The sequence below is a fragment of the Ranitomeya imitator genome, chromosome 6, assembly GCF_032444005.1.
Source record: "Ranitomeya imitator isolate aRanImi1 chromosome 6, aRanImi1.pri, whole genome shotgun sequence".
In the NCBI taxonomy this organism is placed as follows: Eukaryota; Metazoa; Chordata; class Amphibia; order Anura; family Dendrobatidae; genus Ranitomeya; species Ranitomeya imitator.
This window is the reverse complement of record NC_091287.1, coordinates 571935412-571960217: the sequence shown is the minus strand read 5'-3', so window position 1 is coordinate 571960217 and position 24806 is coordinate 571935412. Positions and strand designations below refer to the sequence as shown.

Below are 24806 nucleotides of genomic sequence, written 5' to 3'. Positions count from 1 at the left end.
CATTCCATCCTCGGCCCTGCACAGGGTCCCGTCCAGGTAACAGCAGTGAGGAAAGGTGACAGCGCCGCCTGCTGCCCGGAACGAGGAAAGCCATGCTGACATATGAGCGCCGCCTGCTGGTGGAATAAGAGCTGACACCATGGAGGTGGCGCCTGCTCCTGTCACCACCGCGGCCGGCGCACAGCGTTCCCACCGCTCAGGATGAAGGGTCGTCCCGGCCGCTCCACCTCCCATGGCCGCCTCCAGCCCGGCCGCTCCACCTCCCATGGCCGCCTCCAGCCCGGACGCTCCGGGGTCACCGCGACTCCTCAGTCATTATTTACCTCAGCTCCATCTTTCCCGCCGCTTCATCGTCTCCATGGTGTCACAGAGATCACGTGGTCAGCAGAGGTCAGCTGGTTTCTGTTTGTAGCGTTCGACCAATAACGGACAGGGGGCGTGGCTTGCCAGTGAGCGTTTGAGCAGTCACGTGACCAGAAGCTTCAGACAGAGACAGAGATGATCCCGACACCGGTGAGTGCAGACACAGAGGACGGGGCAGAGGCTCAGACCGGAGCAGAGGACGGGACAGGGGAAGAGGCAGAGGCTGAGACCGGGGAAGAGGCTGAGACCGGGACAGAGGCTGAGACCGGGGGAGAGACCGGGACAGAGACAGAGGCTGAGACCGGGGGAGACACAGAGGCCGGGACAGAGGCACAGACCGGGACAGAGACAGAGGCTGAGACCGGGGGAGAGACCGGGACAGAGACAGAGGCCGAGACAGGGGAAGAGGCAGAGGCTGAGACCGGGGAAGAGGCGGAGACCGGAGACCGAGACCGGGGGAGACACAGAGGCCGGGACAGAGGCTCAGACCGGGACAGACACAGAGACCGGGACAGAGGCACAGACCGGGGCAGAGACCGGGACAGAGGCTGAGACCAGGACAGAGACTGAGACAGGGGCAGAGGCTGAGACCGGGGGAGAGACCGGGACAGAGACTGAGACAGGGGCAGAGGCTGAGACCGGGGGAGAGACCGGGACAGAGACTGAGACAGGGGCAGAGGCTGAGACCGGGGGAGAGACCGGGACAGAGGCTGAGACCAGGACAGAGACTGAGACAGGGGCAGAGGCTGAGACCGGGGGAGAGACCGGGACAGAGGCTGAGACCGGGACAGAGACAGACAGAGACAGAGGCCGGGACAGAGGCACAGACCGGGGCAGAGACCGGGACAGAGGCTGAGACCGGGACAGACACAGAGACCGGGGCAGAGGCTGAGACCGGGGGAGAGACCGGGACAGAGACTGAGACAGGGGCAGAGGCTGAGACCAGGACAGAGACTGAGACAGGGGCAGAGGCTGAGACCGGGGGAGAGACCGGGACAGAGACTGAGACAGGGGCAGAGGCTGAGACCGGGGGAGAGACCGGGACAGAGGCTGAGACCAGGACAGAGACTGAGACAGGGGCAGAGGCTGAGACCGGGGGAGAGACCGGGACAGAGACTGAGACAGGGGCAGAGGCTGAGACCGGGGGAGAGACCGGGACAGAGGCTGAGACCGGGACAGAGACAGACAGAGACAGAGGCCGGGACAGAGGCACAGACCGGGGCAGAGACCGGGACAGAGGCTGAGACCGGGACAGACACAGAGACCGGGGCAGAGACCGGGACAGAGGCTGAGACAGGGGCAGAGGCTGAGACCGGGGGAGAGACAGAGGCCGGGACAGAGGCCGAGACTGGGGGAGAGACAGGCAGAGGCCGGGACAGAGGCCGGGACAGAGGCAGAGGCCGGGGCAGAGGCTGAGACCGGGGCAGAGGCTGAGACCGGGGCAGAGGCTGAGGCCGGGACAGGGGCTGAGGCCGGGACAGGGGCTGAGGCCGGGACAGGGGCAGAGACCGGGACAGAGGCCGAGACCGGGGGAGAGACAGAGGCCGGGACAGAGGCTGAGGTCGGGACAGAGGCTGAGGTCGGGACAGAGGCTGAGGTCGGGACAGAGGCTGAGGTCGGGACAGAGGCTGAGGCCGGGACAGAGGCTGAGGCCGGGACAGGGGCAGAGACCGGGGGAGAGGCAGAGGCCGGGACAGGGGCCGAGACCGGGACAGAGGCAGAGACCGGGACAGGGGCCGAGATCGGGGGAGAGACAGACAGAGGCAGAGACCGGGGGAGAGGCCGAGACAGAGGCCGAGACAGAGGCCGAGACAGAGGCCGAGACAGAGGCCGAGACAGAGGCCGAGACAGAGGCCGAGACAGAGGCCGAGACAGAGGCCGAGACAGAGGCCGAGACAGAGGCCGAGACCGGGGGAGAGACAGACAGAGGCAGAGGCCGGGACAGAGGCTGAGACCGGGACAGGGGCAGAGACAGAGGCTAAGACTGGGGCAGAGACAGAGGACGGGGCAGAGGCTGAGACCGGGGCAGAGGCTGAGACCGGGACAGAGGCAGAGACCGGGGCAGAGACCGGGGCAGAGGCTGAGACCGGAGCAGAGGCAGAGGACGGGACAGAGGCTGAGACCGGGGCAGAGACCGGGGCAGAGACAGAGACCGGGACAGAGACAGAGGACGGGGCAGAGACAGAGACTCAGACCGGGACAGAGACAGGGGCAGAGGCTGGGACAGAGGCTGAGAGCGGGGCAGAGACAGAGGCAGAGACCGGGGCAGAGACCGGAGCAGAGGCAGAGACGGAGACAGGGGCAGAGGACGGGACAGAGGCTGAGACCGGGGCAGAGACAGAGACCGGGGCAGAGGCTGGGACAGAGGCTGAGACCGGAGCAGAGGCTGAGACCGAGACCGGGGCAGAGGCTGGGACAGAGGCTGAGACCGGAGCAGAGGCTGAGACAGAGGCTGAGACCGGGGCTGAGACCGGAGCAGAGGCAGAGACCGAGACAGGGGCAGAGGCTGAGACCGGGGCAGAGACAGAGACCGGGGCAGAGGCTGGGACAGAGGCTGAGAGCGGGGCAGAGACAGAGGCTGAGACCGGGGCAGAGGCTGAGAGCGGGGCAGGGGCAGAGGCTGAGACCGGGGCAGAGACAGAGACCGGGGCAGAGGCTGGGACAGAGGCTGAGAGCGGGGCAGAGACAGAGACCGGGGCAGAGGCCGAGAGCGGGGCAGGGGCAGAGGCCGAGAGCGGGGCAGGGGCAGAGGCCGAGAGCGGGGCAGAGACCGGGGCAGAGGCCGAGAGCGGGGCCGAGAGCGGGGCAGAGGCCGAGAGCGGGGCAGAGGCCGAGAGCGGGGCAGAGGCTGGCTCACACACTCACAGACCGGGGCAGAAACTGGCTTGCACACACAGAGAGACCGGGACAGAGGCAGAGACCGCCTAACACACAGCCTCAGCAGGGGTGGAGGATGCGGAGGCAGAAAACCTCCGCGGGGGTGGAGGGTCCTGGCTTTAGTGCTTCTGCGGGGGTGGAGGGTCCTGGCTTTAGTACCTCTGCGGGGGTGGAGGGTCCTGGCTTTAGTGCCTCTGCGGGGGTGGAGGGTCCTGGCTTTAGTGCCTCTGCGGGGGTGGAGGGTCCTGGCTTTAGTGCCTCTGCGGGGGTGGAGGGTCCTGGCTTTAGTGCCTCTGCGGGGGTGGAGGGTCCTGGCTTTAGTGCCTCTGCGGGGGTGGAGGGTCCTGGCTTTAGTGCCTCTGCGGGGGTGGAGGGTCCTGGCTTTAGTGCCTCTGCGGGGGTGGAGGGTCCTGGCTTTAGTGCCTCCACGGTGGTTTTCACGGTCTAATGTGTTTCTTTCGGCAGCTTCCTTTATGTGGATTTCACAGAACTCTGCTGAGATGTCTGACCATGAGGAGACTCTGCACCCAGACACCAGGGTAAGAGACCACCACACAGACGGGGGGCTTATATATTGTGTGCCTCATGGCCGTCTATTCAAGACCCCCTGCCCACAACCTCTCCCCGAGTACAGAGCTCTCAGGAGACCCCCTGCCCATCTCCTTGCACTCAGGAGACCCCCCCTGCCTGTCTCTTCTCGCACTCGGGAGACCCCCCGCCCGTCTCTTCTCGCACTCGGGAGACCCCCCGCCCGTCTCTTCTCGCACTCGGGAGACCCCCCGCCCGTCTCTTCTCGCACTCGGGAGACCCCCCCGCCCGTCTCTTCTCGCACTCGGGAGACCCCCCGCCCGTCTCTTCTCGCACTCGGGAGACCCCCCGCCCGTCTCTTCTCGCACTCGGGAGACCCCCCGCCCGTCTCTTCTCGCACTCGGGAGACCCCCCGCCCGTCTCTTCTCGCACTCGGGAGACCCCCCGCCCGTCTCTTCTCGCACTCGGGAGACCCCCCGCCCGTCTCTTCTCGCACTCGGGAGACCCCCCGCCCGTCTCTTCTCGCACTCGGGAGACCCCCCGCCCGTCTCTTCTCGCACTCGGGAGACCCCCCGCCCGTCTCTTCTCGCACTCGGGAGACCCCCCGCCCGTCTCTTCTCGCACTCGGGAGACCCCCCGCCCGTCTCTTCTCGCACTCGGGAGACCCCCCGCCCGTCTCTTCTCGCACTCGGGAGACCCCCCGCCCGTCTCTTCTCGCACTCGGGAGACCCCCCGCCCGTCTCTTCTCGCACTCGGGAGACCCCCCGCCCGTCTCTTCTCGCACTCGGGAGACCCCCCGCCCGTCTCTTCTCGCACTCGGGAGACCCCCCGCCCGTCTCTTCTCGCACTCGGGAGACCCCCCGCCCGTCTCTTCTCGCACTCGGGAGACCCCCCGCCCGTCTCTTCTCGCACTCGGGAGACCCCCCGCCCGTCTCTTCTCGCACTCGGGAGACCCCCCGCCCGTCTCTTCTCGCACTCGGGAGACCCCCCGCCCGTCTCTTCTCGCACTCGGGAGACCCCCCGCCCGTCTCTTCTCGCACTCGGGAGACCCCCCGCCCGTCTCTTCTCGCACTCGGGAGACCCCCCGCCCGTCTCTTCTCGCACTCGGGAGACCCCCCGCCCGTCTCTTCTCGCACTCGGGAGACCCCCCGCCCGTCTCTTCTCGCACTCGGGAGACCCCCCGCCCGTCTCTTCTCGCACTCGGGAGACCCCCCGCCCGTCTCTTCTCGCACTCGGGAGACCCCCCGCCCGTCTCTTCTCGCACTCGGGAGACCCCCCGCCCGTCTCTTCTCGCACTCGGGAGACCCCCCGCCCGTCTCTTCTCGCTCCACTCTTAGTCCGCGCTCTGAGACTGCTCCTCTCTGCTGTTTCTCCCCATGAGACCCCCGACTGTCCCTCGTGCAGGGGGCGACCCTGGATTCTGTGACGTGGAGGACAGATGCGGAGATAAGCGGAGGTCGGGGCCGTCTCCTTATTTTAAGCTTTGTGCTTTCCTAACTCTTTGTGTGCTGGATATCCTTGATTTATGGTAATGACAGTGTTGAGACCCCCGGTATCAGACAGTGGGGGGCGCACTGTATACAGCACTTGTCTGAGGTGTGTGCAGGTCTCTGTCTGCTTACCTTACAGCGCCCACCCACGAGGATGGCTCCGGATCCCCTGCGTAGGTGCGTTGGTCGGGGTCCCGTCAGTGGGGGCCCTTGTGTATTACAGCTGCGATGAGCCGCGGAGGAGGAGAATCCGGATCTCAGTGCAGGGGACTCTGCGCTTCTGCAGGTGAGGACCACTGTGCAGCCCTTCCCCCATACACACCCTCACCTGACGGTGCAGCGTCGTCACCCTGAGGGTCATTACTGCACACGCAGCCATTGTAGGCCCCCGGGTCATTATGTACGGAGTATAGATGTGGAATAATACCGCCACCTCCTCCTCATGAGACGCTTCATTAAATATTTGCTGTGGCTGAGTGATATCAACGGTGAAGAGAAACCTCTCTAGACACGGGGGAAGCGGCCATAACGGGCAATTTATGTAATGCGGAGCCTCGGGGGGGCACCAGCCAGGATGTGTATATGTACATGTATGACCCGGTCACCGGCCAGTATGTGTATATGTACATGTATGATCCGGTCACCAGCCAGGATGTGTATATGTACATGTATGATCCAGTCACCGGCCAGTATCTGTATATGTACATGTATGATCCGGTCACCGGCCAGTATCTGTATATGTACATGTATGACCCGGGCACCGGCCAGTATGTGTATATGTACATGTATGATCCGGTCACCAGCCAGGATGTGTATATGTACATGTATGATCCAGTCACCGGCCAGTATGTGTATATGTACATGTATGATCCGGTCACCGGCCAGTATGTGTATATGTACATGTATGACCCGGTCACCGGCCAGTATGTGTATATGTACATGTATGATCCGGTCACCGGCCAGTATGTGTATATGTACATGTATGATCCGGTCACCGGCCAGTATGTGTATATGTACATGTATGATCCGGTCACCGGCCAGTATGTGTATATGTACATGTATGACCCGGTCACCGGCCAGTATGTGTATATGTACATGTATGACCCGGTCACCGGCCAGTATCTGTATATGTACATGTATGATCCGGTCACCGGCCAGTATGTGTATATGTATATGTATGATCCGGTCACCGGCCATTATGTGTATATGTACATGTATGATCCGGTCACCGGCCAGTATGTGTATATGTACATGTATGATCCGGTCACCGGCCATTATGTGTATATGTACATGTATGATCCGGTCACCGGCCAGTATGTCTATATGTACATGTATGACCCGGTCACCGGCCAGTATGTGTATATGTACATGTATGATCCGGGCATCGGCCAGTATGTGTATATGTACATGTATGACCCGGTCACTGGCCAGTATGTGTATATGTACATGTATGACCCGGTCACCGGCCAGTATGTGTATATGTACATGTATGACCCGGTCACTGGCCAGGATGTGTATATGTACATGTATGACCCGGTCACCGGCCAGTATGTGTATATGTACATGTATGATCCTGTCACCGGCCAGTATGTGTATATGTACATGTATGATCCTGTCACCGGCCAGTATGTGTATATGTACATGTATGATCCTGTCACCGGCCAGTATGTGTATATGTACATGTATGACCCGGTCACCGGCCAGTATATGTACATGTATGACCCGGTCACCGGCCAGTATGTGTATATGTACATGTATGATCCGGGCACCGGCCAGTATGTATATATGTACATGTATGATCCGGTCACCGGCCAGTATGTGTATATGTACATGTATGATCCGGTCACCGGCCAGTATGTGTATATGTACATGTATGATCCGGTCACCGGCCAGTATGTGTATATGTATATGTATGACCCGGTCACCGGCCAGTATGTGTATATGTACATGTATGACCCGGTCACCGGCCAGTATATGTATATGTATGACCCGGTCACTGGCCAGTATGTGTATATGTACATGTATGACCCGGTCACCGGCCAGTATGTGTATATGTACATGTATGATCCGGGCATCGGCCAGTATATGTATATGTACATGTATGATCCGGTCACCGGCCAGTATGTGTATATGTACATGTATGACCCGGTCACCGGCCAGTATATGTACATGTATGATCCGGTCACCGGCCAGTATGTGTATATGTACATGTATGATCCGGTCACCGGCCAGTATGTGTATATGTACATGTATGACCCGGTCACCGGCCAGTATGTGTATATGTACATGTATGACCCGGGCACCGGCCAGTATGTGTATATGTACATGTATGACCCGGTCACCGGCCAGTATGTGTATATGTACATGTATGATCCGGTCACCGGCCAGTATGTGTATATGTACATGTATGACCCGGTCACCGGCCAGTATGTGTATATGTACATGCATGACCCGGTCACCGGCCAGTATGTGTATATGTACATGTATGACCCTGTCACCGGCCAGTATGTGTATATGTACATGTATGATCCGGGCATCGGCCAGTATATGTATATGTACATGTATGATCCGGTCACCGGCCAGTATGTGTATATGTACATGTATGACCCGGTCACCGGCCAGTATATGTACATGTATGATCCGGTCACCGGCCAGTATGTGTATATGTACATGTATGATCCGGTCACCGGCCAGTATGTGTATATGTACATGTATGACCCGGTCACCGGCCAGTATGTGTATATGTACATGTATGACCCTGTCACCGGCCAGTATGTGTATATGTACATGTATGACCCGGTCACCGGCCAGTATGTGTATATGTACATGTATGATCCGGTCACCGGCCAGTATGTGTATATGTACATGTATGATCCGGTCACCGGCCAGTATGTGTATATGTACATGTATGACCTGGTCACCGGCCAATATGTGTATATGTACATGTATGACCCGGTCACCGGCCAGTATCTGTATATGTACATGTATGACCCGGTCACCGGCCAGTATGTGTATATGTACATGTATGACCCGGTCACCGGCCAGTATGTGTATATGTACATGTATGACCCGGTCACCGGCCAGTATGTGTATATGTACATGTATGACCCGGTCACAGGCCAGTATGTGTATATGTACATGTATGATCCGGTCACCGGCCAGTATGTGTATATGTACATGTATGACCCGGTCACCGGCCAGTATATGTACATGTATGATCCGGTCACCGGCCAGTATGTGTATATGTACATGTATGATCCGGTCACCGGCCAGTATGTGTATATGTACATGTATGACCCGGTCACCGGCCAGTATCTGTATATGTACATGTATGACCCGGTCACCGGCCAGTATGTGTATATGTACATGTATGACCCGGTCATTGGCCAGTATCTGTATATGTACATGTATGATCCGGTCACCGGCCAGTATGTGTATATGTACATGTATGACCCGGTCACCGGCCAGTATGTGTATATGTACATGTATGATCCGGTCACCGGCCAGTATATGTACATGTATGACCCGGTCACCGGCCAGTATGTGTATATGTACATGTATGACCCGGTCACTGGCCAGTATGTGTATATGTACATGTATGATCCGGTCACCGGCCAGTATGTGTATATGTACATGTATGACCCGGTCACCGGCCAGTATGTGTATATGTACATGTATGATCCGGCCATTATGTGTATATGTACATGTATGATCCGGGCACCGGCCAGTATGTGTATATGTACATGTATGATCCGGGCACCGGCCAGTATGTGTATATGTACATGTATGACCCGGGCACCGGCCAGTATGTGTATATGTACATGTATGACCCGGTCACCGGCCAGTATGTGTATATGTACATGTATGACCCGGGCACCGGCCAGTATATGTATATGTATGACCCGGTCACCGGCCAGTATGTGTATATGTACATGTATGACCCGGTCACCGGCCAGTATGTGTATATGTACATGTATGACCCGGGCACTGGCCAGTATATGTATGACCCGGTCACTGGCCAGTATGTGTATATGTACATGTATGACCCGGTCACCGGCCAGTATGTGTATATGTACATGTATGACCCGGTCACTGGCCAGTATGTGTATATGTACATGTATGACCCGGTCACCGGCCAGTATGTGTATATGTACATGTATGACCCGGTCACTGGCCAGGATGTGTATATGTACATGTATGACCCGGTCACCGGCCAGTATGTGTATATGTACATGTATGATCCGGGCACCGGCCAGTATGTGTATATGTACATGTATGATCCTGTCACCGGCCAGTATGTGTATATGTACATGTATGATCCTGTCACCGGCCAGTATGTGTATATGTACATGTATGACCCGGTCACCGGCCAGTATATGTACATGTATGACCCGGTCACCGGCCAGTATGTGTATATGTACATGTATGATCCGGGCACCGGCCAGTATGTATATATGTACATGTATGATCCGGTCACCGGCCAGTATGTGTATATGTACATGTATGATCCGGTCACCGGCCAGTATGTGTATATGTATATGTATGACCCGGTCACCGGCCAGTATGTGTATATGTACATGTATGACCCGGTCACCGGCCAGTATATGTATATGTACATGTATGACCCGGGCACCGGCCAGTATCTGTATATGTATGACCCGGTCACCGGCCAGTATGTGTATATGTGCATGTATGATCTGGTCACCGGCCAGTATGTGTATATGTACATGTATGACCCGGTCACCGGCCAATATGTGTATATGTACATGTATGACCCGGTCACCGGCCAGTATGTGTATATGTACATGTATGACCCGGTCACCGGCCAGTATATGTACATGTATGACCCGGTCACCGGCCAGTATCTGTATATGTACATGTATGACCTGGTCACCGGCCAGTATCTGTATATGTACATGTATGACCCGGTCACCGGCCAGTATGTGTATATGTACATGTATGACCCGGTCACCGGCCAGTATGTGTATATGTACATGTATGACCCGGTCACAGGCCAGTATGTGTATATGTACATGTATGATCCGGTCACCGGCCAGTATGTGTATATGTACATGTATGACCCGGTCACCGGCCAGTATCTGTATATGTACATGTATGACCCGGTCACCGGCCAGTATGTGTATATGTACATGTATGACCCGGTCATTGGCCAGTATCTGTATATGTACATGTATGATCCGGTCACCGGCCAGTATGTGTATATGTATGATCCGGTCACCGGCCAGTATGTGTATATGTACATGTATGATCCGGTCACCGGCCAGTATGTGTATATGTACATGTATGACCCGGTCACCGGCCAGTATGTGTATATGTACATGTATGACCCGGTCACCGGCCAGTATGTGTATATGTACATGTATGATCCGGTCACCGGCCAGTATATGTACATGTATGACCCGGTCACCGGCCAGTATGTGTATATGTACATGTATGACCCGGTCACCGGCCAGTATGTGTATATGTACATGTATGATCCGGTCACCGGCCAGTGTCTGTATATGTACATGTATGATCCGGTCACCGGCCAGTATGTGTATATGTATATGTATGACCCGGTCACCGGCCAGTATGTGTATATGTACATGTATGACCCGGTCACCGGCCAGTATCTGTATATGTACATGTATGACCCGTTCACCGGCCAGTATGTGTATATGTACATGTATGACCCGGTCACCGGCCAGTATGTGTATATGTACATGTATGATCCGGTCACCGGCCAGTATGTGTACATGTATGACCCGGTCACTGGCCAGTATCTGTATATGTACATGTATGATCCGGGCACCGGCCAGTATGTGTATATGTACATGTATGATCCGGTCACCGGCCAGTATCTGTATATGTACATGTATGACCCGGTCACCGGCCAGTATGTGTATATGTACATGTATGATCCGGTCACCGACCAGTATGTGTATATGTACATGTATGATCCGGGCACCCGCCAGTATATGTACATGTATGACCCGGTCACCGGCCAGTATGTGTATATGTACATGTATGACCCGGTCACCGGCCAGTGTCTGTATATGTACATGTATGATCCGGGCACCGGCCAGTATCTGTATATGTACATGTATGATCCGAGCACCGGCCAGTATCTGTATATGTACATGTATGATCCGGTCACCGGCCAGTATATGTACATGTATGATCCGGTCACCGGCCAGTATATGTACATGTATGATCCGGTCACCGGCCAGTATCTGTATATGTACATGTATGACCCGGGCACCGGCCAGTATGTGTATATGTACATGTATGATCCAGTCACCGGCCAGTATCTGTATATGTACATGTATGATCCGGTGACCGGCCAGTATCTGTATATGTACATGTATGACCCGGTCACCGGCCAGTATATGTACATGTATGACCCGGTCACCGGCCAGTATCTGTATATGTACATGTATGACCCGGGCACCGGCCAGTATGTGTATATGTACATGTATGACCCGATCACCGGCCAGTATCTGTATATGTACATGTATGACCCGGTCACCGGCCAGTATGTGTATATGTACATGTATGATCCGGTCACCGGCCAGTATGTGTATATGTACATGTATGATCAGGTCACCGGCCAGTATCTGTATATGTACATGTATGATCAGGTCACCGGCCAGTATGTGTATATGTACATGTATGATCCGGTCACCGGCCAGTATATGTACATGTATGACCCGGTCACCGGCCAGTATGTGTATATGTACATGTATGACCCGGTCACCGGCCAGTATGTGTATATGTACATGTATGACCCGGTCACCGGCCAGTATGTGTATATGTACATGTATGATCCGGTCACCGGCCAGTATATGTACATGTATGACCCGGTCACCGGCCAGTATGTGTATATGTACATGTATGACCCGGTCACCGGCCAGTATGTGTATATGTACATGTATGACCCGGTCACCGGCCAGTATGTGTATATGTACATGTGTGATCCGGTCACCGGCCAGTATGTGTATATGTACATGTATGACCCGGGCACCGGCCAGTATCTGTATATGTACATGTATGACCCGGGCACCGGCCAGTATATGTACATGTGTGATCCGGTCACCGGCCAGTATCTGTATATGTACATGTATGACCCGGTCACCGGCCAGTATGTGTATATGTACATGTATGACCCGGGCACCGGCCAGTATCTGTATATGTACATGTATGACCCGGTCACCGGCCAGTATGTGTATATGTACATGTATGACCCGGGCACCGGCCAGTATGTGTATATGTACATGTATGACCCGGGGACCGGCCAGTATGTGTATATGTACATGTATGATCCGGTCACCGGCCAGTATCTGTATATGTACATGTATGACCCGGTCACCGGCCAGTATGTGTATATGTACATGTATGACCCGGGCACCGGCCAGTATGTGTATATGTACATGTATGATCCGGTCACCGGCCAGTATCTGTATATGTACATGTATGACCCGGGCACCGGCCAGTATGTGTATATGTACATGTATGATCCGGGCACCGGCCAGTATGTGTATATGTACATGTATGATCCGGTCACCGGCCAGTATCTGTATATGTACATGTATGACCCGGGCACCGGCCAGTATGTGTATATGTACATGCATGACCCGGTCACCGGCCAGTATCTGTATATGTACATGTATGACCCGTCACCGGCCAGTATATGTACATGTATGACCCGGTCACCGGCCAGTATGTGTATATGTACATGTATGATCCGGGCACCGGCCAGTATGTGTATATGTACATGTATGATCCGGTCACCGGCCAGTATCTGTATATGTACATGTATGACCCGGGCACCGGCCAGTATGTGTATATGTACATGCATGACCCGGTCACCGGCCAGTATCTGTATATGTACATGTATGACCCGTCACCGGCCAGTATATGTACATGTATGACCCGGTCACCGGCCAGTATGTGTATATGTACATGTATGATCCGGGCACCGGCCAGTATGTGTATATGTACATGTATGATCCGGTCACCGGCCAGTATCTGTATATGTACATGTATGACCCGGGCACCGGCCAGTATGTGTATATGTACATGCATGACCCGGTCACCGGCCAGTATCTGTATATGTACATGTGTGACCCGGGCACCGGCCAGTATGTGTATATGTACATGCATGACCCGGTCACCGGCCAGTATCTGTATATGTGTAGAATGTAAGTCCACAAGGACAGGGTCCTCTCCCCTCTGTACCAGTCTGTCATTGTAAATTTGTTTACTATAAACGATATCTATAACCCTGTATGTAAACCCTTCTCATGTACAGCACCATGGAATTAATGGTGCTATGTAAATTAATAATAATAACAATGTATGACCCGGTCACCAGCCAGAATATGTACACATATGGTTTTGGTTGATTGATATAGATCTCACCTCTTCAGATGATGGGCTTGGTTCGTCTGTGTTGACGGCTGATCTGTGAAGATGGTCGTCTTTGGTATAGATGGCTGACCTCTGAAGAGGATGTGTGGTTGGTTGGTACAAATAGCTGATTTCTGGAATTGATGAGCTTGGTTGTTTGGCATACTTGGCTGGTTTCTGGTGATGATGGGCTTCTTTGGATGGTATAGGTGGCTGATCTATAGAGATGGAGTTGGTTGGTATAGATGGCTGATCTCTGGAGATGATGGGCTTGGTTGGTATAGATGGCTGATCTCTGTAGATGATGGAGTTGGTTGGTATAGATGGCTGATCTCTGGAGATGATGGGCTTTCTTGGTTGGTATAGATGGCTGATCTCTGGAGATGATGGGCTTTCTTGGTTGGTATAGATGGCTGATCTCTGGAGATGATGGGCTTTCTTGGTTGGTATAGATGGCTGATCTCTGGAGATGATGGGCTTTCTTGGTTGGTATAGATGGCTGATCTCTGGAGATGATGGGCTTTCTTGGTTGGTATAGATGGCTGATCTCTGGAGATGATGGGCTTGGTTGGTATAGATGGCTGATCTCTGTAGATGATGGAGTTGGTTGGTATAGATGGCTGATCTCTGGAGATGATGGGCTTTCTTGGTTGGTATAGATGGCTGATCTCTGGAGATGATGGGCTTGGTTGGTATAGATGGCTGATCTCTGGAGATGATGGGCTTGGTTGGTATAGATGGCTGATCTCTGTAGATGATGGAGTTGGTTGGTATAGATGGCTGATCTCTGGAGATGATGGGCTTTCTTGGTTGGTTTAGATGGCTGATCTCTGGAGATGATGGGCTTGGTTGGTATAGATGGCTTATCTCTGTAGATGATGGAGTTGGATGGTATAGATGGCTGATCTCTGGAGATGATTGGCTTTCTTGGTTGGTTTAGATGGCTGATCTCTGGAGATGATGGGCTTGGTTGGTATAGATGGCTTATCTCTGTAGATGATGGAGTTGGATGGTATTCCCTTGTGGGAATAAAAGGACTAGAAATAGGAAAAACCCAATGTGGCTAAACAAAGAAGTAAGACAGGCAATTAACAGTAAAAAGAAAGCATTTGCACTACTAAAGCAGGATGGCACCATTGAAGCTCTAAAAAACTATAGGGAGAAAAATACTTTATCTAAAAAACTAATTAAAGCTGCCAAAAAGGAAACAGAGAAGCACATTGCTAAGGAGAGTAAAACTAATCCCAAACTGTTCTTCAACTATATCAATAGTAAAAGAATAAAAACTGAAAATGTAGGCCCCTTAAAAAATAGTGAGGAAAGAATGGTTGTAGATGACGAGGAAAAAGCTAACATATTAAACACCTTCTTCTCCACGGTATTCACGGTGGAAAATGAAATGCTAGGTGAAATCCCAAGAAACAATGAAAACCCTATATTAAGGGTCACCAATCTAACCCAAGAAGAGGTGCGAAACCGGCTAAATAAGATTAAAATAGATAAATCTCCGGGTCCGGATGGCATACACCCACGAGTACTAAGAGAACTAAGTAATGTAATAGATAAACCATTATTTCTTATTTTTAGTGACTCTATAGCGACGGGGTCTGTTCCGCAGGACTGGCGCATAGCAAATGTGGTGCCAATATTCAAAAAGGGCTCTAAAAGTGAACCTGGAAATTATAGGCCAGTAAGTCTAACCTCTATTGTTGGTAAAATATTTGAAGGGTTTCTGAGGGATGTTATTCTGGATTATCTCAATGAGAATAACTGTTTAACTCCATATCAGCATGGGTTTATGAGAAATCGCTCCTGTCAAACCAATCTAATCAGTTTTTATGAAGAGGTAAGCTATAGGCTGGACCACGGTGAGTCATTGGACGTGGTATATCTCGATTTTTCCAAAGCGTTTGATACCGTGCCGCACAAGAGGTTGGTACACAAAATGAGAATGCTTGGTCTGGGGGAAAATGTGTGTAAATGGGTTAGTAACTGGCTTAGTGATAGAAAGCAGAGGGTGGTTATAAATGGTATAGTCTCTAACTGGGTCGCTGTGACCAGTGGGGACCGCAGGGGTCAGTATTGGGACCTGTTGTCTTCAACATATTCATTAATGATCTGGTAGAAGGTTTACACAGTAAAATATCGATATTTGCAGATGATACAAAACTATGTAAAGCAGTTAATACAAGAGAAGATAGTATTCTGCTACAGATGGATCTGGATAAGTTGGAAACTTGGGCTGAAAGGTGGCAGATGAGGTTTAACAATGATAAATGTAAGGTTATACACATGGGAAGAGGGAATCAATATCACCATTACACACTGAACGGGAAACCACTGGGTAAATCTGACAGGGAGAAGGACTTGGGGATCCTAGTTAATGATAAACTTACCTGGAGCAGCCAGTGCCAGGCAGCAGCTGCCAAGGCAAACAGGATCATGGGGTGCATTAAAAGAGGTCTGGATACACATGATGAGAGCATTATACTGCCTCTGTACAAATCCCTAGTTAGACCGCACATGGAGTACTGTGTCCAGTTTTGGGCACCGGTGCTCAGGAAGGATATAATGGAACTAGAGAGAGTACAAAGGAGGGCAACAAAATTAATAAAGGGGATGGGAGAACTACAATACCCAGATAGATTAGCGAAATTAGGATTATTTAGTCTAGAAAAAAGACGACTGAGGGGCGATCTAATAACCATGTATAAGTATATAAGGGGACAATACAAATATCTCGCTGAGGATCTGTTTATACCAAGGAAGGTGACGGGCACAAGGGGGCATTCTTTGCGTCTGGAGGAGAGAAGGTTTTTCCACCAACATAGAAGAGGATTCTTTACTGTTAGGGCAGTGAGAATCTGGAATTGCTTGCCTGAGGAGGTGGTGATGGCGAACTCAGTCGAGGGGTTCAAGAGAGGCCTGGATGTCTTCCTGGAGCAGAACAATATTGTATCATACAATTATTAGGTTCTGTAGATGGACATAGATCTGGGTATTTATTATGATGGAATATAGGCTGAACTGGATGGACAAATGTCTTTTTTCGGCCTTACTAACTATGTTACTATGTTACAGGTGGCTGATCTCTGGAGATGATGGGCTTTCTTGGTTGGTATAGATGGCTGATCTCTGGAGATGATGGGCTTGGTTGGTACAGGTGGCTGATCTCTGGAGATGATGGGCTTGGTTGGTATAGATGGCTGATCTCTGGAGATGATGGGCTTGGTTGGTATAGATGGCTGATCTCTGTAGATGATGGAGTTGGTTGGTATAGATGGCTGATCTCTGGAGATGATGGGCTTTCTTGGTTGGTATAGATGGCTGATCTCTGGAGATGATGGGCTTTCTTGGTTGGTATAGATGGCTGATCTCTGGAGATGATGGGCTTGGTTGGTATAGATGGCTGATCTCTGTAGATGATGGAGTTGGTTGGTATAGATGGCTGATCTCTGTAGATGATGGAGTTGGTTGGTATAGATGGCTGATCTCTGGAGATGATGGGCTTTCTTGGTTGGTTTAGATGGCTGATCTCTGGAGATGATGGGCTTGGTTGGTATAGATGGCTTATCTCTGTAGATGATGGAGTTGGATGGTACAGGTGGCTGATCTCTGGAGATGATGGGCTTTCTTGGTTGGTATAGATGGCTGATCTCTGGAGATGATGGGCTTGGTTGGTACAGGTGGCTGATCTCTGGAGACGATGGACTTGGTTGGTCATTATAGATGGCTGGTTTCTGGTCATGCTGTTTGTGTGTATGGACATCTGATTATCATTGTGTAGATATTGAAGTATTACGTGTAGTGTGGTTGTATTGAGGTATCAGAGATCAGGGAACTTTAGTCTGATGCATCCCTCTTCTCTTTTATCTCCAAGATCATTAGTGATTGCCTCTCAGATCTCCATTGATTACTGGTGGACGAGGAACGTGACACTTTCCAAAGAAGAGGAGGTGAGTAGTCGGGGAAGTTGGTGACTGCTGCCTATGTCTGCAGGGCTCTCCTGCCTTCCATGTGCTGATGGCAGCTGTCCGATCTTCATGTAGAATTGTACTGTATATAAAGCCATAATGTCCCAGTGCCACCAGCGGACGGCAGACAGATTAGTGGATGGAGCGGTGATGAATGGAGGTCTTTATATCAAGTTGGGACAGGGTCTGTGCACCTTCAACCATCTGCTGCCCCCGGAGTATGTGAACACCTTGCGGGTCCTGGAGGACCAGGCACTGCCCCGGAGGACCAATGAGGTAAAGAGCTCAGTGCAGCCTCTCAGTAATGTATATAATTATACCTGGCGTTCTTCTGCTTATAGTGCTTGAGGCACAATTGCCATCCGAGGGTGTGGGCTCTGGGGAAAACGAGAACCAGGTCCATTTAGTTTCTTGTGTCCCTTTTAAAGAGACACCCCCAGCGTGAGAAAATGCAGCTTCAAGCGGGGAAGGGGGACTACTCCACGTAGAGGCTGTAATACAGAAGACATGGAGCTGTCATCCTCATTAGCATCTGTGATGGCAGAAGACGGGTGCTGGTTCTCGTGTGTTGCATGACTGCTGGGTAGCGTTTGTAGTCCGCTCACCATCCTGGTCACTCTTCTCTGAACTTGCTCCAATTTTTTTGTCTTTTTTAAAATGTGGTGCCCAGAACTGGACACAGTATCCAGATGAGGCCTGACCAAGGAGGAGCAGAGGGGGATAATTACTTTGTGATCTAGACTCTATGCTTCTCTTACTGCATCCTAAAACGTGTTTTCCCTTTTTGCTTCTGCATCACACTGTTGACTTGTGCAGTCTGTGATCTATTAATGTCACGGATTCCTCTCCTTGCTGTCACTTATTCGTCACGTGCCTGCTCTCAGCACGTGACTTGGTGTTGTGCCTACAAGGGTTACTCTCCCCTCTCTGTCCAGCATTCAACCTCTTTCCTATGCTGTAATGGGAGCATAAATGACACACCGATCCAGGCCACACACCCGCTCATACACGCCACCACTCACTGAATACACGGGCGATGAGTCCCGGAAATATTACTACTACTGTCTGCCAATCATAAGGATCACACACCTTAGGCTATGGATTCTTTAGAACATACAAGGTTCAACTGTTAAAGTTTTATGCTTTAATACAAAAAGGTTCAGTGCTTACAGTAAAGAAAAGGGTATAAAAATATGGTAATAAAAAGACATACAGCTATGCAGAACAGTATAAAATAAACAGGAGAAACTTGCAGAAATAGCTAACTTGTAGTCTGCTTCTGCTCCCTGAGGGTAGGATCAATATAGACTGGATCACATCATCTTCCCAGGCTGCCCTCACATGTGAACAGATTGAATGTATACACCCTGGAGGTCAGATTTCTAGACCTCAAGTTGTTGTTCTAATTGCTTGTTTTTTATTGGACCACAGCCGCGCCCCCAATGAATATATTTTCTCTGAAATTCTTTGTGTGAAGCTTCCCACAGATAGTGTCAGGCTGTAATTGACATCTGTCTTCCAAAGAGCCGAAGGTGTGAAGCGCTTCCTCTCTTTCTTGACCCTAGCTAGGCCCCCTGGTGAGATTGGAGACAGAAGTCTGCTGTCTCAGGAAAATACATATTAACACCTGGGTGAGACCAGCAGCCTTCAGGACAGATGTTCAATTATTACTAGTCACACAATAAAAGTATACATAGTTCACTGCACGCATATATATTTATACATATTTCACTACAATTAGTATACCCAAGTCTTTTCACACGTGCTGTTGCTTAGTTCTATTCCTCCCATTCTGTAGATATAATTTTCGCTTTTGTTGCCGAGATCTAAGATCTTGCATTTCTCCCTGGTAAATACCATTCTATTAGTCGCTGCCCATTAAGCAAGCTTATCTAGATCCTTCTGAATCCTTTGTCTTCTCTAGTGTTCGCAGTCCCTCCTAGCTTGGCATGATTTGATCATTTTGCCTTCAGTTCACTTATCTACATCATTTATAAAAAATATGTTGATGTGAGGGGGTGTTGTGTGGATGATGAGGGTTGTCGTCTGATGAGGGTGTGTCGTGTGAGTGATGAGTTGTAATATGGCTGTCAGGAGTTACTGTGTCTCTGTTGGGGTCTATCTTCTTGTGACTGGGTTTTGCCTACAGGTGAACCAGATCCTCCGGGAGGACTTTGGAGCACCGGCGGAGCAGCTCTTCCAGCAATTCGACCCTCACCCGGTGGCGGCAGCCAGCCTGGCCCAGGTTCACAGGGCGACATTACACGATGGCACTGAGGTGGCGGTTAAGGTGAGCGTTCTTCTGCACGAGCAGATATGTAGCAGAGCTGTGCTTGGCGCAGTGTCACCATGGTCCATCACTCGTCCTCTAGGTCCAGTACATCGATCTCCGGGACAGATTTGATGGAGACATCCGGACCTTAGAGTGGCTTCTGCGACTTATCGAGTTCATGCACCCCAAGTTTGGCTTCAGCTGGGTCCTGAAGGTTGGCACCTCTATCCCTCTCATATGTCTGTCTGGTTGGTAAGGGCTGATGTCACACCCTGCACTTTTTGCCCCTTTTCTCTGTCATCCACCCCATCACCCATAATAACTTATAACCAGAGATGAACAAATCCATTTGTTGCAAATTTGTGTAAAATTTTTGGTACTTTGCTGACACTGGGCAAGTTTGAACAAATTGCAGTTTGCTCCAGGTGGGTAACCTAAAATGGGTGCCAACATTTTACACATAAGAGGATTGCAGAGCCAGAGAAGGCTCCAGTGACCTCAGTATGGTCAGAGCCTGTATAAAAGCTGAGGCAGGGAATGCAGCAGCCGTTTTGTGGTGAATGTGGATAGTGAGGGGACATCACAGCTTAGCCATAGAGATGGGGAGAGAAAACCATAAAACACTGAAGAAACTACACAGCCGGTGTGACCGCAAAGGATTAGTGCGCTAGGAAAGAGGATAATCCAGAGATTTCAGTAATGGGGAGAAGTCGCCGGGATAGATCAGTGGGTATGCTGCTGCTGCTGCATTAACCCTCTCTGACATCAGACGTACTATTCCGTCTGTGTGACCCCGGCCAATGTGACCATGGACGGAATAGTACGTCTGAGCGATCGGCCGCGATCATGGGGGGAGCTGACACCCGGCACTAGGTCACAGACCGCTCCCGGCACTTTAACCCCCGAAATACTGCGATTGAACACGATCGCAGCATTCTGGAAGCCGACGTATAGTCTGACAGCCACTGCCTTTGCATTGGAGACCCCGTGGTGTGATGTTGGGTCCCAATGTTGTCATGGTGACTCTATGTCGTGATGACAACATGCGGGTCATCCGGGCTAGGAAACTTGGTGATCATGCGCAGTGCCTGTCAGCTGACAGCTTCCATAGTATGGCGATGCAGCTTCTCCAGCGTGCCATGGAAGTGATCAGCCCGCCACAAAATGACTGTCCCACAGAGGGACAAAGTGTAAAAGTCAGAATAAAGTAAAATAAAAATAATTGTAAAAATATTAAAACGTATTAAAATAATAATAAAAAAATCAATATTTATTCCATCTCTAAATAAATATTTTAATGAAAAAATTGTAAGCAATAAAAGTACACGTATTTATTATCGCCGCATCCGCAACGACCCAACCAATAAAACTGGCCCACTAGTTAACCCCTTCAGTGAACACCATAAAAAAAACCCAAGGCAAAAAACGCTTTTATCATCATACCTCCGAACAAAAAGTGGAATAACACGCGATCAAAAAGACGGATATAAATAACCATGGTACCGCTGAAAGCGTCATTGTCCCGCAAAAAACGAGCCGCCATACAGCATCATCAGCAAAAAAATAAAAGTTAGTCCTCAGAATAAAGCGATGCAAAAATAATTATTTCTTCTATAAATTAGTTTTTATTGTATAAAAGCGCCAAAACATAAAAATGATATAAATGAGGTGTCGCTGTAATCGTACTGACCCGAAGAATAAAACTGCTTTATCAATTTTACCAAACGCTGAGTGGTATAAACCTCCCGGCCCCCCCCCCCCCCCCTTCCCCAAAGAAATTCATGAATTGCTGGTTTTTGGTCATTCTGCCTCATAAAAATCAGAATAAAAAGCGATCAAAAAATGTCACGTGCCCGAAAATGTTACCAATAAAAACGTCAACTCCTCCCACAAAAAACAAGACCTCACATGACTCTGTGGACCAAAATGTGGAAAAATTATAGCTCTCAAAATGTGGAGACGCAAAAATTATTTTTTGCAATAAAAAGCCTCTTTTAGTGTGTGACGGCTGCCAATCATAAAATCCCGCTATAACGCCTCTTTCACACGTCCTGATATTCCAGTACCTGAGATGTCAGTGTCCATGTGTGTAATACTTGCTGCACCCGTGTGGCATGCGTGTGCCCCATCAGTACCACAAGGACGGGCGCAGGGGATGAAGTGTTACAGTAAGCGCTGTTCCCTGGGTGCTGAACACGGCTCTCCATTCTTCCCTGCTCTGCCGGCGATCGGTGCGAGCAGGGGAGAATGATGAGTTACACTTAAGTTATGACACCAGCAGGCGGCGGCTGATAGGACTAATACTCCCATCAGCCTACCCCTGCTGCTGCTAATAACCGTGACACCAGGAGCCGTGGATGAGAGTATTCATGTGCTGCTCCTGTGCTGTAAATACGGTAATAAAAAAAAAAAACATGGCGTGAGCTCCCCTGTATTTTGGTAACCAGGCAGACAAAACTCACAGCTGGGGGCTGCAACCCTCAGCTTCAGCAAGGCTGGTTATCAAGTCTAGAGGGGTCCCCGCGCCATAGTTTTTAATTATTTAAATAAACGGCGTGGTGTCCCCCATTTTTGACAACCAGCCTTGCTAAAGCTCACAGCTGGGGGCAGGTATTCTCAGGCTGGTAAGGCGCCATGGATATTAACCACCCGAATCCTAAAAACAGCAGCTGCCCAGAAAAGGCACGTCTATTAGATGCGCCAATTCTGGAGCTTTACCCGGCTCTTCCCACTTGCCCTGTAGCGGTGGCAAGTGGGGTTTATATTTGTGGGGTTGATGTCACCGGTGACATCAAGCCCATGGTTCAGTAAAGGAGAAGCGTCTAGAAGACACCTGTCCATTACTAATCCTATAGTTGTAATGTTAAATAAAGACGCAGCCGGAATAAAGTCCTTTATTTGAGAAAAATGACACAGACTCCTTTAATAATCTTAATTAAACCATAGTTACAAAAACCATAACTAATCCACTGAAGCCCTCGATCTCCTGTAATAAAAGTAAAATAAAAAACAACAATACCTCAATTATACCAATAGTTTGCGCTATAGAGACCCTTTCAAACGACAGGGAAAAGAAGATCTTTAATAGAAATATAGTGAAAATATAACTGAACAGTCAGGTGCCATAAAAAGGTCACAGTGTCAGATCAGCTTGCTATAAAGAGTCCAATTAGTCCAGAACTATCTGAATTCCGCGGTTGGTGCTCGAGAGTCTCGCGTTCTGCAGAGTCACACGTCAGACCGCAGAAGGTGCCTAGTGCGGAGGTTGCCTTTCTGAATATTGCAGGCTGACACCCGAGGTTTCCACTCGGGTCGTCCTCCGTAGGGATGACAGTAGCAGCTCAGGAATAGACTTTTCTTGGGGAGCGTTGTCCCGGCCGGTCACATGCACTCCCTGGGCCTCCTTTCCGGTGGTGCGTGAACGTGGTGAGCTCGCGATGAAGGTCTGCAGTGCAGCGATCAGCCGGCAGGACCTTGTGTGACGTCAGCTGTCACGTGACCAGCGGAGATGAGGAGCGCCGTAAGGACCAATTCCTCGGAGATCACGGTCTCCTTGGTCAGGGATGGTCCATTACCGAACAGCTGCTTTATATACAATGTGCTCCTTAGGCGGAGGTAAATGTACATGAATTAGGTGACTGCAAATAGATCCACTCCACCGTTTAGAGCAGAGGTTCCCAAACTTTTTTTTCTCGTAGACCACTTTCAAAATTTCACTGGTTCCGATGGACCCCCTGCTGCTACATTTCTACCATATTCCCAAAACTCGTCAAAAAATGTGAAGATTAGATCCAACGATGGAAATTTGCATCGCGGCTGAGTTCCAACCCTAAATTCAGAGTGATAAAAATAGTATATATTCTTGTGTTTATTAAAATATGATTACAGACCTAACCCCTTAGTGACAGAGCCAATTTGGTACTTAAAGGGAACCTGTCACCCCGTTTTTTTGAGATTGAGCTATAAATACTGTTAAATAGGGCCTGCGCTGTGTGTTCCTATAGTGTATGTAGTGTACCCCGATTCCCCACCTATGCTGAGAAATAACTTACCAAAGTCGCCGTTTTCGCCTGTCAATCAGGCTGGTCAGGTCGGGAGGGCGTGGTGACATCGCTGTTTCTTCCCCAGCTTTACGTTGGTGGCGTAGTGGCGCTGTCATCCCTTTCGTCGGTGGGGGCGGCCATCTTGCTGGGGCCGCGTGTGCGCAGATCGAGTGCTCTGCTGCACGGGGCTTCAGGAAAATGGCCGCGGGATGCCGCGCGTGCGCATTAGAGATCGCGGCGGCCATTTTCCCAAAGCCGAGATGCAAACTCGCAGCATAGGTGGGGAATCGGGGTACACTACATACACTATAGGAACACACAGCGCAGGCCCTATTTAACAGTATTTATAGCTCAATCTCAAAAAAACAGGGTGACAGGTTCCCTTTAATGACCGAGCCAATTTCTGCAATTCTGACCACTGTCACTTTATGAGGTTATAACTCTGGAACGCTTCAACGGATCCTGCTGATTCTGAGATTGTTTTTTCGTGACATATTGTACTTCATGTTAGTGGTAACATTTCTTCGATATTACTTGCGATTATTTATGAAAAAAACGGAAATATGGCGCAAATTTATAAAATTTTGCAATTTTCAAACTTTGTATTTTTATGCTCTTAAATCAGAGAGATATGTCACGAAAAATAGTTAATAAATAACATTTCCCACATGTCTACTTTACATCAGCACAATTTTGGAAACAAAATTTTTTTTTGTTAGGGAGATATAAGGGTTAAAAGTTGACCAGCAATTTCTCATTTTTACAACACCATTTTTTTTTTAGGGACCACATCACATTTGAAGTCATTTTGAGGGGTCTATATGATAGAAAATAAGGAAGTGTGACACCA

At 50.6% G+C, this 24806-nt stretch overlaps 1 protein-coding gene across 3 annotated transcripts in view; it reads left to right on the top strand.

The window, feature by feature from the left end:
• The first annotated feature begins 374 nt into the window (after window positions 1-374).
• ADCK5 (aarF domain containing kinase 5) overlaps window positions 375-24806 on the top strand; it is a 72489-nt gene continuing 48057 nt past the window's right edge. For 2 of the 3 annotated variants that reach the window (XM_069732115.1, XM_069732113.1), the window contains exons 1-5: window positions 5180-5544; window positions 17548-17623; window positions 17717-17917; window positions 19791-19931; window positions 20014-20127. In XM_069732115.1, the coding sequence (XP_069588216.1) occupies window positions 5294-5544; window positions 17548-17623; window positions 17717-17917; window positions 19791-19931; window positions 20014-20127 (783 nt within the window). In that variant the 5' untranslated portion in view covers window positions 5180-5293. Of the gene's footprint in view, window positions 514-3705; window positions 3780-5179; window positions 5545-17547; window positions 17624-17716; window positions 17918-19790; window positions 19932-20013; window positions 20128-24806 lie in introns of those variants that run through there. The other variant, XM_069732114.1, reaches the window with a different exon arrangement.